Below are 16,529 nucleotides of genomic sequence, written 5' to 3' on the forward strand. Positions count from 1 at the left end.
ATGTTGGCCTTTGGGCTGACTCAAATTATGATTATCTCATGTTAAATAAGGGTCTATTCCCATTACATTGAGCATTTTTATTTGAAATGGTTGAATTTTAGCAAATGTACCATTTTTATAAAAACAGTAAAATTATTTTTCAAAAATTCTTTATACACTGAAAATAATTTAAATATTTTAATTCAACAAGTGAAATACAGAAAAGCAACAGCTATAAAACCATGGAGATAGTAATTTCAACAATAACAGAAAAAGTGCTTTAAGTTATAGTGTTTAAACTTATCACTACATTTCATTCATTACATTGGTGTAGTACTTCATCTCAGTATCTACAATTTTGACAAATGCTTGGAAAGTTTTTTGTTCAGAAACAGATGCCGATCTAACAGAAACACATTTGAAAATATTCTTTTTCTGGTCATAGTTTCCAACACACCTATAAACTCGGCCTCTAATCAGTCTTGGAAGTTCACGATCCTGTTTTAAAAAAAATAATATCAATAAAACCATTCATTATTTCATTGAAATTTCAACATTCTGAAACTAACTATATGGTCAAGTAAATATGAATCACTCCAAAATACTGTAACTCCTTTACCTGATTCAGGGCCCCACTGCTGACCAAACCATGATAGCTAGGCATTTATCGGTGCCTTGTCACACAGGAAAGACCTTCACTTGGGAAAGGCTTCTTATAGGCTAGCAAGCTGCTGCTCCTTAAAAGGTTGCCTACTTGTGTAATAGCACTTCTGTAACTGCCCGAGTTCTACTTTCAATAGATGGCAGAAAAATATTTCATACCAAATCTCCAACTAAGAACAATTGAAATAGCTGGATGAAATACTTAAAAATCTCCTCATAGATTTCAGAGACACCAAGTCAGTGAGGAATTACAGAGACCTCATCTGAGAAAGAGTCTAGATAGGGCCTGATATTTGGGGGTGCTTCCCCCTGAGGTACCTGTCAATTATAGTCAAAGTTAAGAGTCTAAAGAAAATGAGCAGAGCTTTTGACAGGCTCAGAGAGTTGGGAGGGGAAAAAGTAGAATCAGAGGCCCCTAAGAAAAAGAAATTCTGGTAACCACCCCCACCACCACCCCAGCTCAGGGTTGGGACCCAAAAGGACTGTGCCCTAATGGGACTAGTAAACCAGAAAAAGATCAGCCAGTATCAAATGCTCTCAATCATGAGCAAATTTAAATTATTCTGGGATTGCTTTCACTAAAGGGTCACAAAAAGCATTAACTATAAGGGAAAATATTGACTATTGCTAAAAGTACTATATTAAAGTGAAGAATTTCTGTTCCTTAAAAGCCACCATTAAAACTCAAAAAGCAAATCACAAAGTATGAGAAGATATTTGCAATACATATAATGTACAAAGAACCTGTACCTACAATAGTTTTTTGAAAACCTCTTAAAAACCAATAATGAAAAAAAACATATAATTCAATAATAGAAAAAATAACATGAGGCCTGAACAGACTTTACAAAACAAGTTATCTAAATGGCCAGTATGCACATAAAGTGTTCAACCTCATTAGTCACCAGGGAACTGTAGAGAAATGAGATAGCACTAAACACCCACTGCAAGAGCTAAAATAAAAAACACTGACAGTACTGAGTGTTGATAAGAACACAAAGAAAAACACTCACCTATACTGATTGTGTGTGTGTGAATTGGTACTCTTTGGAAAATTCTTTAGCAATAACTACCGTATTAGAACATACACATGCACCATAATGCAACAATTTTACTTCTAGGTATATACCCAATAGAATTGCATGCATATGCATGAGACATATGTAAAAATATTGATAGAGCATTATTTATAATAGCAAAACATCTAGAAATAACCCAGATGCCCACCAATAGCAGGATAGAAAACTAAACTGTAGTACAATATATTCAGACAACAGAAAATTGTATATAGAAATATAAATAAAACTATAGCTACACGCAACAACATACATGAATTTTACATTGTGTTGAATGAATCAGACCTAAAAGAAATATACCATATGATAACACTTATATAAAGTTTTTTAAAAGGCAGAATTAATTTATAGTATTAAAAGTCAGAATAGTGTTTACTTTTAGGTAGGAAACAGGAGGTAGTGAGTGGGAGGAGGCACAAGAATGTACAGGGTAGTAGCAATGTTCTATTTCTTAACCTTGATAATGTTCACTGTGTGATAGTTCATATAACTGTACAGTCATGAGTTATAAAGTGTTTTATTTTAAAAAGTCAAGACTAGAGAAAAATAAGAAATTAAGATATTTTAGAAATTAGTAACTTGACAATTACTATTTCTTGATCATCTACTGTGTGTCAGACACTGTTCATTCATGTTTTATTTTTTGGGGGGGGGCAGGGTTTGATGTGGTATTTTTTAATTTTTTAAAATTTTATTTTAAGTGTTGTTGAAGTACAATTTTCTTTTACTCCCATCCCAGCCCACCCCCCCAGCCCTCCCCACCTCCTTCCCATTTCCACCTGCCCCTAGTTTTTGTCTATGTGTCCTTTATACTTGTTCCTGTAAACCCTTCCCCTTTTTCCCTAAAATTCCCCTGAAATTCCCTCCCCTCTCCCCTCTGATCACTGTCAGCCTGTTCTCTATTTCAGTGTCTTTGGTTATATTTTGCTTGTTTCTTTGTTTTGTTGTTTAGGTTCCTGTTAAAAGTGAGATCATATGGTATTTGTCTTTCACTGCATGGCTTATTTAGGCCTAGCATAATGCTTTCCAGTTCCATCCACGCTGTCACAAAGAGTAGGAACTCCTTCTTTCTTTCTGCTGCATAGAATTTCATTGTGTAAATGTACCATAGTTTTTTGATCCATTCATTTACTGATGGGCACCTAGGTTGCTATGCACCCCAATGTTCATAGCAGCACAATTTACAATAGCCAAGTGTTGGAAGCAGGCTACATTCATGTTTTATTATCTAATCTCCAAACAACCTTTCAAAGTAAGAGTCTCCCCATTTTACAGATAAAAAACTGAAGCTCAGAAAGTTTAAACAGCTAACTCAAGGTCATAAAGGCATTAAATAGTGGAATAAAAATTAGAATCCATGTCTGATTTCAGAATGATGGCCAATTTCAGAATTAATCTCAAATTCTTTTACAAAGTATGTAAGTCTTATAAGGTCTCCAGACTTCCTTGTGACATCCAGCCTCCTGTGTCACCCCCAACCTTCTTTATCACCAAGCCTCTTCCTTGTATCCCAGCCCATCTATGCCTTCCTCCAGCACCACTATCCTTACCCCCATCACTTACTAATTCTATACTCTGGTAATTATAAACTACCTGCATTTTCCTATAGAATCCAGGCTCTCTTAGCTGCATGTCTTCAAATATACTACTCTCTCAATTTAGCATGCATTCCTCCTTACCCTTTCCCATCCCTCCCACACAATTTGGTTTATTAAGCCTAAATATCTAAAATAACATAGGTTACTACGCTCTTCAAATCTTTCCCTGACCTTCCTATCTACCTCTCTAGCACCCTGTACATACCTCCATCATATAATTTATCATATGACAATGTAACATTTATGCAACTCTCTTTCTACCTGAGATTATAAACTCTTTGAGAAAGCCATGTTTATATTCCAATTTGTATCTGTTGCAGCTAGCATAGTGCCTGGCACAAAGCAGGCTCTCCATATTAGTTGAACAGATAACTTTAATATTAAACTAAAAGCAAACAATGTTCAAAGTACTACTAAAGTATTAAACAGAATTTCTACTACAATGGAATTACAGTCTGCATTTGTATGTTTTGCTGGCACAGGCTTTGCAAAGAATACTTAGACAAATACTTACTATTTCATAAAATATACAAGGCAGAGTATTTTTCCCATCTCTCATAAGAAAAGTTTTAGAATAATATGGTCCAGGTGTAACAGCTGAATCAAGAACGGCTAAGCAACATTAAAATAGAAGGAAAAATCAATGCTGGTAAAATGCAAATAAAATGTTTAACAAAGAGAAGTTGATATTTAAATAACTATTCCCACACAAATTTCTCTGATAGTTTTATTTATACATTAATGAAGAAGACATCTAAACAGAGAAAGAACTCTGGCAAGTATGACTTAGCTGGTTGGGCATCATCTTGCAAACCAGAAGGCCACAGGTTCAATTCCCGGTCAGACCATATGCTTAGGTTGTGGTTCAGGCCCCGGTCAGGGCATATGCAAAAGGCAACCAATAGATGTTTCTCACATTAATGTTTCTCCCCCTATCTCTAAAATTAATAAGCACGTCCTCAGGTCAGGATTTTTTTAATAAATAAATAAAATAAATAGGGAAAGATATTTCTGAAACTGTTTTATACTAAGGGAAACAAAATTTCTGGCCCTCTCCAACTTAGGAACAAGTTACATGCCAAAGTTCATACACCAGACAATAGTTAGCCATCTGAACCTTTTTCTTAGAATTTATTTTATAGAGTGGTTAAATCCCCAGGCCACTCTACCACATTGTAATAATAAAATAAACACATATAACTAATAACTAATAATTAATAAGCATCATGGTTTAATGAAAAAAATAAATATTGAATTAGAATCAGAAGGCATGCATTTGAGTCCTAGTTCTTCAACTTACTAAACTAAGCAAATTGTTTTTCTTTTAAATCTGTCTCATCTATAAAATGCAAATAATAATTCATGTTTATTTCTAAAAATTACTATCAAATGAGAGCATTATTTATTCCTTCAAATACCATCTACTGACTACTGATAGTGAGCATTTGTTATTTTTTGAGGTCAGCCTCCATTTCCCCTAATAATACCCAAATTTTCCTTTAGAAAACCTCTCCTATGCCATTCTTAGCCATATGATTTGAATGGAATTTGTATCTCCCCTGCCTCCCGGGTGCAGGAGTGTCCTGAGATTGACTTAAACCAGTTAGTGTATCCCATTCTCCAGTTACAGCATGTAGGCAGGGTTTGGATGGTAGACTTAACTACCCAGTCAGAAATGATATGCAAGGAGTCATTTGCTAGCCTCTGGAAAAGAGCAATCAAAAGAAACCATCGAAGAATGTGATGTTGTGGTATAAGGATGGATGGTATAGAGAACTTTGATAATCATCTTAATACCCAAAGGGAAGAGTCAGTAGCTGCTGGGCAGACCACAATTGGAGTTTCAGGATGAAGACAATATTGTGGCAGGACAGAAAATGGGTAAATCTCAAAAACATAATACTGGGTGAAAATGCAAGCTGTGTATTTTAAAACACAAAAAGCTATTAAAAGTCAACATACATTTATGAAATCAGATATATATAGTAAAATTATATAAGCATGAACAAGAAAGATACCACAGTGATTATCTCTAGAGAAGATAAATGGAGAAGATTTCAAAATACATATAACATGGATATGTATGTTATATTCTCAATATTTTTCTGTATGTTCAGATAGTTCTTAATTTAAATTAAATTAAATATTTATTTTACTTAAACTACTGAAAGAAATATGTTTTGAATCTCTACTTTTACTTTTCTCTTCATTTTAGGTAGAATCAAATTCCAGAAACATTCTACAAACTCTCCTCCTTCTAAATATTCACTTAGAAAACAGATTAATTGTAGGGTGCTCATATTAGTAAAGGGTTCTTTACAAATGTTCTTTCAGAGTATTTAAGTATGATTTAATTTATATACAAAATTACTACTGGATTTAGTTGAATATAGTAGAAAAACACTAGATTGAGATTAAGAAACTTATATTCTATACCCATTTTTGCTGCTAACTAGCTTTGTAATTTTAGTCAAGTCTATTTTAATTATTTGCCCCATTTTCTCACATAACTCAAGGGCTGGGTTAGATTGCTTGTAAGTGTCTTTCCAGTTTTAACATTACAAACCAGAAGAGTACCACCATAAATAACCAAATACATCTCAAGTCACACAAATCAATGACAGACCCAGAAATTAAACAAAATCCTAATTAACTGTAATCTCTTTTTGCACAATTTTATTTTTCTTCAAGATCTCCTAGGTATTCTCACTGATATTCAAAACTATTGTCCAAATAGTATTACTTAAGTATCTTTGAAGTATATTATACCTACCCAGTATTTCAAAAAGGAGTACAGTTTGGGGGGCATGTTCACGCCAGTACTTCATGCTTTCAATAACTGCAGATATAAGTCTTAAAGAATTCTCTTTTTCCTTAAACTTTAACTGGTACAATGAGGCATTCTTTTGGAAAAAAAATAAAATAATAGCATTAGAAAAACCTTTCAGATTTCTCATCATACTCTTTTACTTTCTTTGTAAAGATTACAGGTCCTTATAATAGGCATGTGGGTAAAATATGTAAAAGAACTATTAAAATTTTTAAATATTGTGTGCCAAACCTGTGATAAATACAGGTGAATAAAACACAATTCCTTTTCTTAATGTGCTCAATATTCTAGAAGGGGAGTCAGACACATTCATCCATTCATTCCAAAAGTACTTATCACCACCTACCATGTGCTAAACATAGCTAATGAGGAAATAATAGTGGGAAAAACAGGCAAGACATACCCTCACAGATTTTTGCCATCCAATGGGAGATTCAGAAAATAAACAAAAAATATGTAATAGAATGTTGGGAATTGATATATCTTATGCATTTAAAAAACAGGGTAAAAGGATAAAGAGACACAGAAATAGTTATTTCTAAAGGGTTGTTGAGTGAGAACTGAGGGAACAGCAAGTATAAAGGCCCTGAGATGGGAATGTGTTTGGCATTTTTAAAGATCAACTGAAAACACAATGTGTTAAGATACTAATTTTTAGGGAGTACTGGTGGCACTTCCTTTGTGAAGGTAGGTCATATCTAAAGACATTTATTGGGACACTGTTTTCCAACTATAATACCTTTCCTCCCTCCGCCCCCTCCTAACCAAGATATGAATGCCTCCCATTGAGGCAGGCATATCTAACTGCCATAATGAGCTACTATTATTAAAATGACTATGTCATATCATTCTTATGTACAAGAAAATGTAAGGTTGAAAACAACTGTGAAACATGCTATTTTAGTCAGATTTCTAGAAAAAAAAAAAAACAGAATTTACCTCAGATGGCTTACTGAAAAGACTGCTTACAGACATGGGCAGAACAAATATTAAGGCACTTAAGCACTTAAAAAGTGACAATACGAAACTTCTACCACTCCTAGGTTGAAAGGACAAAGGGAAGAAAAAAAAATACCAAAACTATGGAAGTTGGACTCAAAGAAGGGCAATATGCAGGGACACAGCTACTGCCTGTGACACTACATTAAAGCAGGGAAGGCACAGGAAAACACAACCCCTCTGCCCAGCCTTTTGATGTACTGCCAATGACTCCCACAGGCTGACTCCTAGTAGAAGTCAGCTGAGAGATGATGCACTTACTATTCAGCCCCCAGAGCACAGAAAAGGGCAGAGTATAAACAAGCTATTGGGCCAGGTGGCAAGGGAGGGGAGATTGAGCAAACAACCAGCACACATAATACGTACAAGACATTTACAAAAAAACAATTACAGTGAGGAGTGGAAAGAGGAAGTGAGGCTGAAGGAAGTACAGATATAGGAAAAAATACAAGATGAAGCAGAGTCATATTAGAGTACATATTTATGTTTACAGAATTGTGAATAGTTTGAATATGTCAAGTGCAATGGAGAATTAATGGACTATAGAACATGAGGTTGGAAAGGTAAAATAAAACCAGATTATATGGCGAGGGTCAGCAAACTGTAGCCTGTGGTCCAAATCTAACCTGCTCTCTGTTTTTGTAAACTTTTATTGGAACAGGCCACATCCATCCATTAATGTATTGTCTAAGGCTGCATTTATGCTACAATGACAGAGTTGGGTGGTATAGTTGAATAGTTAGTTGCAAGAGAAACCACATAGCCCATAAAGCCAAAACTATTTACTATCTGGCCCTTATCAGAAAAAGTTTTCTGACCCTTGTTACAAAAAACTTAGACTGACATATGAAGAGCTTGGAGAATTTCTGTAAGCAATGGATAAACTGTCATCAGGTCAATTATTAGTAAACAGTGAAATTCAGAACCCAGCAGGCGACTCTAAAGCAGCTATTAAAAAGAGAAGCCATTCAAAACTTTTACAGAAATATTTTGGAAACTAACATTCACTCAGTCCAACGGACCTGGACATTTGTGCTAATTAAGTAATGCATGCAATGGGACTGATTTCAAATGTTCTTATCTTTTTAATTTTCTGAATACTTATCTCATTTCTTACACATAAACATAAAAATGTAAATATTCATCTTTAAAATTATACCTTGAGAGAGGTTTCTTCTGGAATATCATCTAACTTTTTTTTCTTAAATTGATTTTGTTGAAAAATGGACATAAAAGACTGTGATACACTGTCTTTGTCTAGGCTTGTCATTGTGGAGCCAGATGTTTTTGACGAATGTATTTGTTTGAGTACTTCACTTTGTCTTTGGTGAGATAAGTTAGGAGGTTGAGATACTCTTAATTGTTTCTGCTGTTGCACTTCCAAATTCATTGGACGAGAATTTATTCCATCATTTGCCACTAGGTTGGTTCTTCTGCATTGAGGCCTAAAATCATTTCTATCCCAGGTTTTCAAGCTGGTATTTTTGTTGCCACCTCTGTAGCTGTAATAGTTTTTAATAAGTATTAGATTTTGTTTCTATATACTTTTTTAATTTATTGTTTTTCAGTTACAGTTGTCCGCCTTTTTCCCCCATGCTCACCCCAACCTCAACCCCCCAACTCCCACAGTCAATCCCCCACATTGTCCATGCCCATGAGTCTTCTATTCATGTTCCTTGACTTGCCCCTTCCCCTTCTTTCTCCCATTATTCCCCTCCTGCCACCTCTCTGGTCACTGTCAGTTTGTTCCTTATTTGCAAGTCTCTGGTTCTATTTTACTCATTTGTTTTGTTGATTAGGTTACACTTAGAGGTGAGATCACATGGTATTTGTCTTTCACCACCTGGCTTATTTCACTTAGCATAATGCTCTCCAGCTCCATCGATGCTGTTGCAAAGGGTGGGAACTCCTTCTTTCTTTCTCCTTTGTGGTATTTCATTATGTAAAAGTACCGCAGTTTTTTGATCCACTCATTTACTAATGGGCACTTAGGTTGTTTCCAGCACTTGGCTATTGTAAATGCTACTATGAACACTGGGATAACTTTTCTTAATTAAAAAATTAATCATTAAAATTTGTATTTATATGGGAATTTGTGGTTTATACTGACTAGTTAGAAATTCTAAATACAACATCACAACAACCCTACAACATGTTATACCTCTCTTTTTCAGGTGAGGAAACTGAGCCTTAGGAAAGAAGTAACTTGTCCAAAGTCAAATAGAAAGTTACTGACAATACAGAACCCAGAGAATCCTTGTCTCCCAATTCAGAGTTCAGTGTTATAAAGCATATTTTTAAACTATATAAGCCTTCCCATAACAGTGGTTGTCCATGAGAGTAAAATCTCGAGAACTTTTATGTACTTTTTTATACATTTAGTTTTAAATTTTCTACAAAGTAAAATTTTAAGTTAAACTAATTGCTTGTCAGTGATTTTAAATCACAAGAATAAACACAGGCAAGTTAGCTAGCAATTTGCTTAGAAATTTTGTACTTTAACTACATAGCTTAAAAGCTCTACTTATGAATCTATTGTAACATTTTGCTATCTACATGAAGCCAAATTGTATCAGCTGATCAGAACACAGTACTAATGAGGCCAAAATCAAAAGTATAATTTCTGATCTTTCTAATTAAGGGTACCACAGAGAAAAACTCACAAATTCTTATTTCTGAATAATTTTCCTGAAGATGTCACAGAAGAGCAAACAATACAATCCATCCCTTGGTAGAGAAAATAATCCAAAAAATAAAAGATCTAGGTTCCTTAGTGATCAGGAACAAATACAAATTATATGGGGCCTGAAGCTTGTATAATTTGAAGAGCCTTCTTAAGTAAATTAGGTACAAAATTACATATAAAAATAATGAGAAAAAATAAAAAATAATTTCAAAACCTTAAAAGTTAATAAAAATCACAATATCCTAGAAAAATATTAGTATTATTATTAATTACAGTAACTGCCTGATACACCTCTTCAAGACATTTTTTGTACATTGATCATCTCTTCCTATAACAGCGATTTTATTTTCAAGAGGAAGAATAGAAATTTTGTCTTCCCTGTCATGGCTGTGGAAATTACTTTTATTATTCAGTTTAGAAAAGTTTCTTTCAGTTTCACAACTCCTTACTGGTAACAGCACATCTGCAATTTCCTCCAATAGTTTTTTGCTCAGGAGGTGCTCCTAGCCTGGACAAGCTTTGGAACATCATGCCCACACACAGTGCTGCTTCACCAGCCAATCCAGCTCCACCAGGTCTTCAATATCCCAACTACACCATGAGGCCTAAGTTGTAGTGACCCTTGAGCAAGGCAGGGAGCAGTGTCCCACTCAGATTCTTCTTTGGTATAAAGATGGAGTCCAGGTGGTCAACAAGATCCCCCAAAACAGGCTGTTGTTGGGGGCAGATGGATGTAAAGGAAAAGCCTAGATTCTGAACCTAAGCAAAGAACTGGTTAAAAGATCCTCAGCAGATTACAAACTGCCTACTTGGGGTTCCAAATGTTTTCTGTTCCTGGATTTTCTGTTGTTATCTTCCAACTGTAGTAACAGATTATTATTTCAAACTGGACTTCTAGTAGTGGTTGGCTATCCAGGTTACAATCTGCTACCTAAGTCTCTGTCTAATACCTATCACAATAGGCTTCCCCCTAGTACCTGCAGCTGGAACTATGCCTCCAAAAACCATCTCAAAACCATTAATAGGTTTAGTTTCAAGCCCTGGTCCTGAAAAAAGCAACTGACTAGTCCTGAGGAAACTAGCAGGAGTAATAAAACCAAAACTCATTTTTTACAAATAAAAATATTGTTTTGATGTATTTATTAAACACTTTATTGAAATTTTCCTTTTTTAAAAAATATGGTATCTTCAATGAAAGTTAGGATAATATTAACTTCACAAGGCTATTATAAGGATTATTAAAATAACATATTGAAGCACTGAACAATGACAAATATACGACACATGTTTGGTGCTGTTTTCCAATACTTTGTTCCCAAACTATTTCCTTCAGTAGTTGTCACTTACCCAAGAATACTAAAATCCAACCTAAAATAAATCCATGTCCCCTTTTCTATCAATTTTTTCATAATATTTAGGCTTTACACTCAGATCCTTATGATAATGACCCAGAAGTACCCTCACCATCTTCCTTGATAGTCCTCTTCATTTCTTGGCTCCTACCACTGCAAATGCATACGTATTCAATATTTGTTTCCATCTTTTCTTTCTTATTCTCATTCCATTTACCTTGAAACAGACTGTCTAACTAGGTAGGATAAGATTGAGCATTGTATTCAGTCCTCAATTTCTAAATATATCCAAAAATACGATAGAGTTGTTCCTGACTCTTTGCCTATTATCAGTTAGATCATTAATAATCCATAGCAAAATCATAAATTCATTGTAATAAATATTGGCAGAAATTTCAATAGCATGAAGAGTTCTTTGGAAACATAATCACTGCTAAATTTATCTAATGTTCTCTTAATTTCTTTTATTAAATGTAGCTAATATTGATATAGTTGTTATTAAATTTAGAAATTTCCTAAATGTAATTCTGTCCAAGAAAGAAGAAGGGGATGAAGGAGAAGGGAAGGGGAAAGAGAAAGAAAGAAGAAGAAAGATAAAAGAAGAAAAAACTCTTAAGTAGACTCACCTCCAACCATTCTTGTTCCCCTCAGTATTCGACTGAGTAGACTTAAACACAGAATCTTGACTTCTCAGAGGATGAGAAACAGAATGTGGTATTTGCCTTTTGAGGAAACACATCTTATTAAGTGTTAATAGTTTGTTTCCAAGTTCAGAAATGTAAAATATACATCGAAGATAAAACATCAGTCAGTAACAGACACACATTTAGTAATGTATATTTTTTCACATACCCTGTGTTCATTGTTGTCGTTGAAGGAGGCAACTCTGGATTCACTGCTTCCCAGGCCCAATCTCAAAAGATATAAGTAGTAGAGAAAAAAGTAATATGTAGTATTTTTAAAATAATTATTTCATACATATTTAAGTTGATCGTTGAAAGCCTGAAGAAAAGAATTGAAAGATATGGACTTGTTCTTCAGTAGCACTTTGTTGTGGAATTTCTCACAGCCTGCCTTATTAATTTTTATAGATGTCTTTCTTCCCCATTGAGTTTTAAGCACAGGTAATAGTTTCATCTGCATCTTTTTTCCACAATCAACCCGAGTATAATACCTTGTACTCTGTATTATGAATTTAGTGTAATCAATGTTTCTTAAACTTTTTGATCCCAACCCACAGCAAGAAATACATCATAACCTAGAACATATAAATCTGTGGTGTGCATGTGTGTTGTGGGAGAGGGAGAAAAAAGCATAAAATTTTGCCATCAATTTTTATTCTTACTGTGTGTAATATACTCTGATATTTTCTATTCTATTCTACTCTGCTCTCTTATGTTTATTTTCTTTTAAGATTGGTTGTTTCCCAACCTAGCTCTCAAAATTTCAAACATACTGATCTAGTCTTATCTCTTACCCAATATAAGAATCTTATCATAACTCTGACAGACAGTTATCCTGGTCAGAGCCTGTAGAAATCAGTAGTTCAGCAGGATGCACATTTCTCTCTGGAGCAGCTCAAATTATTATTTTTCAAGGTCAACATTATGATACATATAAAAATATTTTAGCTGGTGGAGAATTTTTTAAATGGCAGAAGATGACCAGACAAATGCCCATTTATGCATATCCATGTTAATTTTTATCCACAAAAATGGGGATGAGATAAAATTTTTACTTCAAATTCCTCAAATGCTGAAAAAACAAAGTAACTATTAATTTAGAAGTAAATTAAGGTCTGTGGTTAAACACTGAATAAAATTAACAATACAAGTATTGAGAGGGAAAAAAGAGAGATTGATTGATTAATTTTAAAACTCTACTTGCATAAGATCCTATTAAAGATTTTTTAAATGTGCCCAGAAAATTGCAAATGTATATAATCAGCATGTACCGAGTATATTTCAGAATATCTTACTGTCCATGCTTTCTTCTAAGATAAGTAAAAAATCAATAAACTTTAAGACCTCCCAGGACAACCACCACAGCTAATTGTTTCAGAGATAAAACCAGTATTTTCACAACCTCATTTAAAAAGATGAGCTGAATCAGAGACTCTCTCTCTCTAGAATTTGAATCACAAGATTCAGAGGGCAGTCAATAATGTGCTCTGAGAGCTAGAACTAAAAGGTTAAGTTAACTCCCATTAAGGGCAATTTAGTTCATGTGCTGGTTGAAACTATAAGAAAGCCAACTGGATAGGAGAGTAAGAGCCAACAAATAAAGAAAGGCAAAAATGCTGTAAGAGAAAAAAGCCTAAGGCCAAATGCTAGGAATTCCTGGGCTTCTAGTCTTCCTATGATCTATTTTTTTTTTCATTTTTCCTGTGTTCCCATGCACACTTATTCTTGAGGCAACTTGAGTTTCTTCATTCTTTAGCACCAAATATCTAAGTCACAATATCCATATGTATCTTGAAAAAGACAAAAATTCTTTACAATGTAGGTTACCACTTCATTAGAACAAAGGCCCCAGATCTAAGATACTCCATTTAAAATGCTAAACCACCCTTATAGACAAGGAAACTCAAACTACTGTCTTGGAATGTTCAGAAGGAGCCAAGTAATCTCTATATACGGATAATGGAAAGAAGAAAAACATAAACTTTCTATATCCCTTATAATAAAAGAGAAATGGTAATTTTCTATAATTTTAGTTCTTATTTTCTCAAAGTTTTCACCTTATTTTCTTACCTGTTGGTAGAGAAGGGAAATCATAACTGTCAGAAGTAGTACTGATACCTGGATCATTTTTAAGTGGATTGGAAGTTAGTGGCTGTCTAGTCCTCTTTTTCTGATTGAACAATGGTACAGGCAAACAGCCTAAATTGAATGTTCCAATGAATTAGTATATCATAGGAAAACAGATCTAGTTATAGAATAATCTACTTCTAAATGTTAATTGATATTTAATATAAATATATTTCTATATCTTTGTATTGATTCTTACATTATTTTTAAGATCCTAAATAGCCTCATTTGTTTCTCTAAATACTTTCTTTTAAAAAAATTTATTTTTCATTTACAGTTTACATTCAACACTACTTTGTATTAGTTTCAGGTGTAGGTGTACACCTACAGGTAGACAACCTACAGGTAGACAACCATGTACTTTACACAGTGATCCCCCTGGTATTTCAAGTACCCACCTGGCACCATACAAAGTAATTACAATATTACTGACTATATTCCCTAGCTGCACTTTACATTTCTGTGACTATTTTATAACCACCAATTGGTACTTCTTAATACCTTCACCTTTTTACCTGATCCCCCCAAAACCCTTACTCTCTGCCAACCATCAATCTGTTCTCTGTATTTATAAGTCTGTTTCTATTTTGTAAGAACTTCTTTCTTGTTCTACTTTAACAGTGCCTTAATTCCTCTTGTTTGGAAATAATTCCTAGCTCTTCCCTCATCCCCCAACCCTTTCCAAATCTACTTTTCATTTTCCTTATTTCCCACCTATGTTTGCCTATTACCATGTCAACTGGAGGGGACCCTTCACATACAAAAGAGGTGAGGGAGAACCAGACTTTGACCCATCCTTTCCAAAACCCTAAACACTCTTCGGTCTATGTTGGCACACCCTTTAGGGCCATGGTTCTCAAACTTCAGTTTGACTAAGATTTAACTGGAATTGTGCTTAACGTGCCAGTTCCTAGACCCCATTCTCATGGATTTTATTTCAATAGATTTGGTTTGGAAGCCAAAACTCTGCAATTTTAACAAGCACTCCAGGTATCTGTAATGCATATTTTCAGTGACTTTGATAATGCCTTAGAGTGATGATATCCAATTCAAATGAGAATATGTACTACTCTATATTCTTTAGATAAGATACCTTGGATCTCAAGTCAAGACAAAAAGCAGAATTTATTAGCAATAGAACTAGAAGGGACCTCAGAAGAAAAAAGGTCCTAAAAACTTGTACACTGCTACAGTGGAAGAAGCTAGGTAGGACCCAAGCTTCCTAAATCTTAGTTTAGATATCTTGCCACCATGCCATACTCCAGCTGATCCATTAAAACTTCTGTGCTACAGGAGAATGTAGATTCTGTGACAATTGTCTGATGAAATGATGTTGGCTCTTGAGTCAGACTTCCTGGGTTTGGATTACAACTTCAAAATAGGGTTGAATTGCATACAACTTCGAAGTATAAACTTGAGCAATTTCTTTAAACTAACTGGGCCAGTATGACATATACTGAGAGGCAGGATAATACAGTGATTAAGAGTCTGGATTCTAGAGACACAATCCTAAGTTCAAATCCTGGTTCTGCCACTTCCTAAGTTACTTATTTAACAACATCTTTGTGTCTTAGTTTTTCACCTGGAACACAAGGATGATAATAATAATACCTATCTCAAAGGATTGGTGTAAGTATTAAATATATTACTACATAAACGTCTAGAATATAGCACATCCACCATAAACAATAGCTATTATTATCTTAATTGCTCATTGTCATCATTCCCCTGGTTCTCTTCAATCTTGCTCTCTAACTAATAAGTTGGGAAGCAAAAATGGTAGAGGAAGGTGTTAGGAAGACAGAATTGCTTCTGGAAATATTTTAAATAAGGCACAAATACAAATAAAAAATAAATCTGTTTCTTTGTTTTGAGCCTAAAAGCAAGAACAACTCAAGCACATAGGGTTTGTAGGAAGAACACTCATAAATCCAGAGAAGTTTGGGTTTATTCTCACCATTGCCACTAAATGTTTTGTCTTCAGTTATTCTATGTCCTTGGACCTAAATAGTAAAGAGGCTAAACTACACGTTCAATCGTTTTAAATGTTCCTTCCAAAATGCTCCATCTATAAATTTCATAAGCTTTACATGGTATATACAAAATATAGAAAATTTAAAAGTAAAAGTTGTACAATACCTGCTGTACTTCGAATTGAACTTTCATTTAGGTTTCTCTTCATTTCCTTCAAAATCAAAGTCTATAACTTTTTCTGTAACACTCCAAATTTACAAGAAGTCATTTGACTACACCTTCAAAGAAAGAAATTTGTAGCTCATATTCTCTCAACAAGGTCAAATTCTGAGCCTAATTACTGAAATCAAGATTTAAGACTACAGTTTCAGATGTGATCATGTGAACACTGTACAGAGTCTCTTGCTTCTAAGAACTAACAACATAAACTGTCTGTCAGCCCTGTTCAAAACAAGCTAAGACTGGGGTGGCTGAGACCCTGCCTTCTGAACATGCAGGAAGTTCACACAGTCTACGGAATCGGTCTCCGAACTAGCGACCCCCGCGGAGAACAGCTCGGACC

The 16,529-nt window shown here is 34.5% G+C and overlaps 1 protein-coding gene across 1 annotated transcript; it reads right to left on the reverse strand.

Annotated features, from left to right (window-relative positions):
* Positions 1-285: 285 nt before the first annotated feature.
* On the reverse strand, positions 286-16,175 carry SPATA22 (spermatogenesis associated 22). Its single transcript, XM_045824542.1, has 8 exons — positions 16,133-16,175; positions 13,937-14,065; positions 12,036-12,096; positions 11,810-11,905; positions 8,305-8,647; positions 6,090-6,219; positions 3,831-3,928; positions 286-477 (listed from the first exon to the last, which is right to left on the reverse strand). Exons 1-8 carry the CDS (start codon positions 16,173-16,175, stop codon positions 286-288), a joined length of 1,092 nt encoding a protein of 363 aa, XP_045680498.1.
* Between the last annotated feature and the right edge of the window lie 354 nt (positions 16,176-16,529).

The sequence above is a fragment of the Phyllostomus hastatus genome, unplaced genomic scaffold (assembly GCF_019186645.2).
Source record: "Phyllostomus hastatus isolate PE091 unplaced genomic scaffold, TTU_PhHast_1.1 phas_scaffold_55, whole genome shotgun sequence".
Lineage (NCBI taxonomy): Eukaryota > Metazoa > Chordata > Mammalia > Chiroptera > Phyllostomidae > Phyllostomus > Phyllostomus hastatus.

What these genes read in the sequence shown, in the direction of transcription:
- SPATA22 (XM_045824542.1), bottom strand. Translation starts at nt 16,175, where the DNA reads ATGAAGAGAAACCTAAATGAAAGTTCAATTCGAAGTACAGCAG. An exon ending in TTCAATTCGAAGTACAGCAG is followed by an intron (nt 14,066 to 16,132) that starts GTATTGTACAAC and finishes CATTCAATTTAG; the next exon opens with GCTGTTTGCCTGTACCATTG. An exon ending in ACGACAACAATGAACACAGG is followed by an intron (nt 11,906 to 12,035) that starts GTATGTGAAAAA and finishes TTTCCTCAAAAG; the next exon opens with GCAAATACCACATTCTGTTT.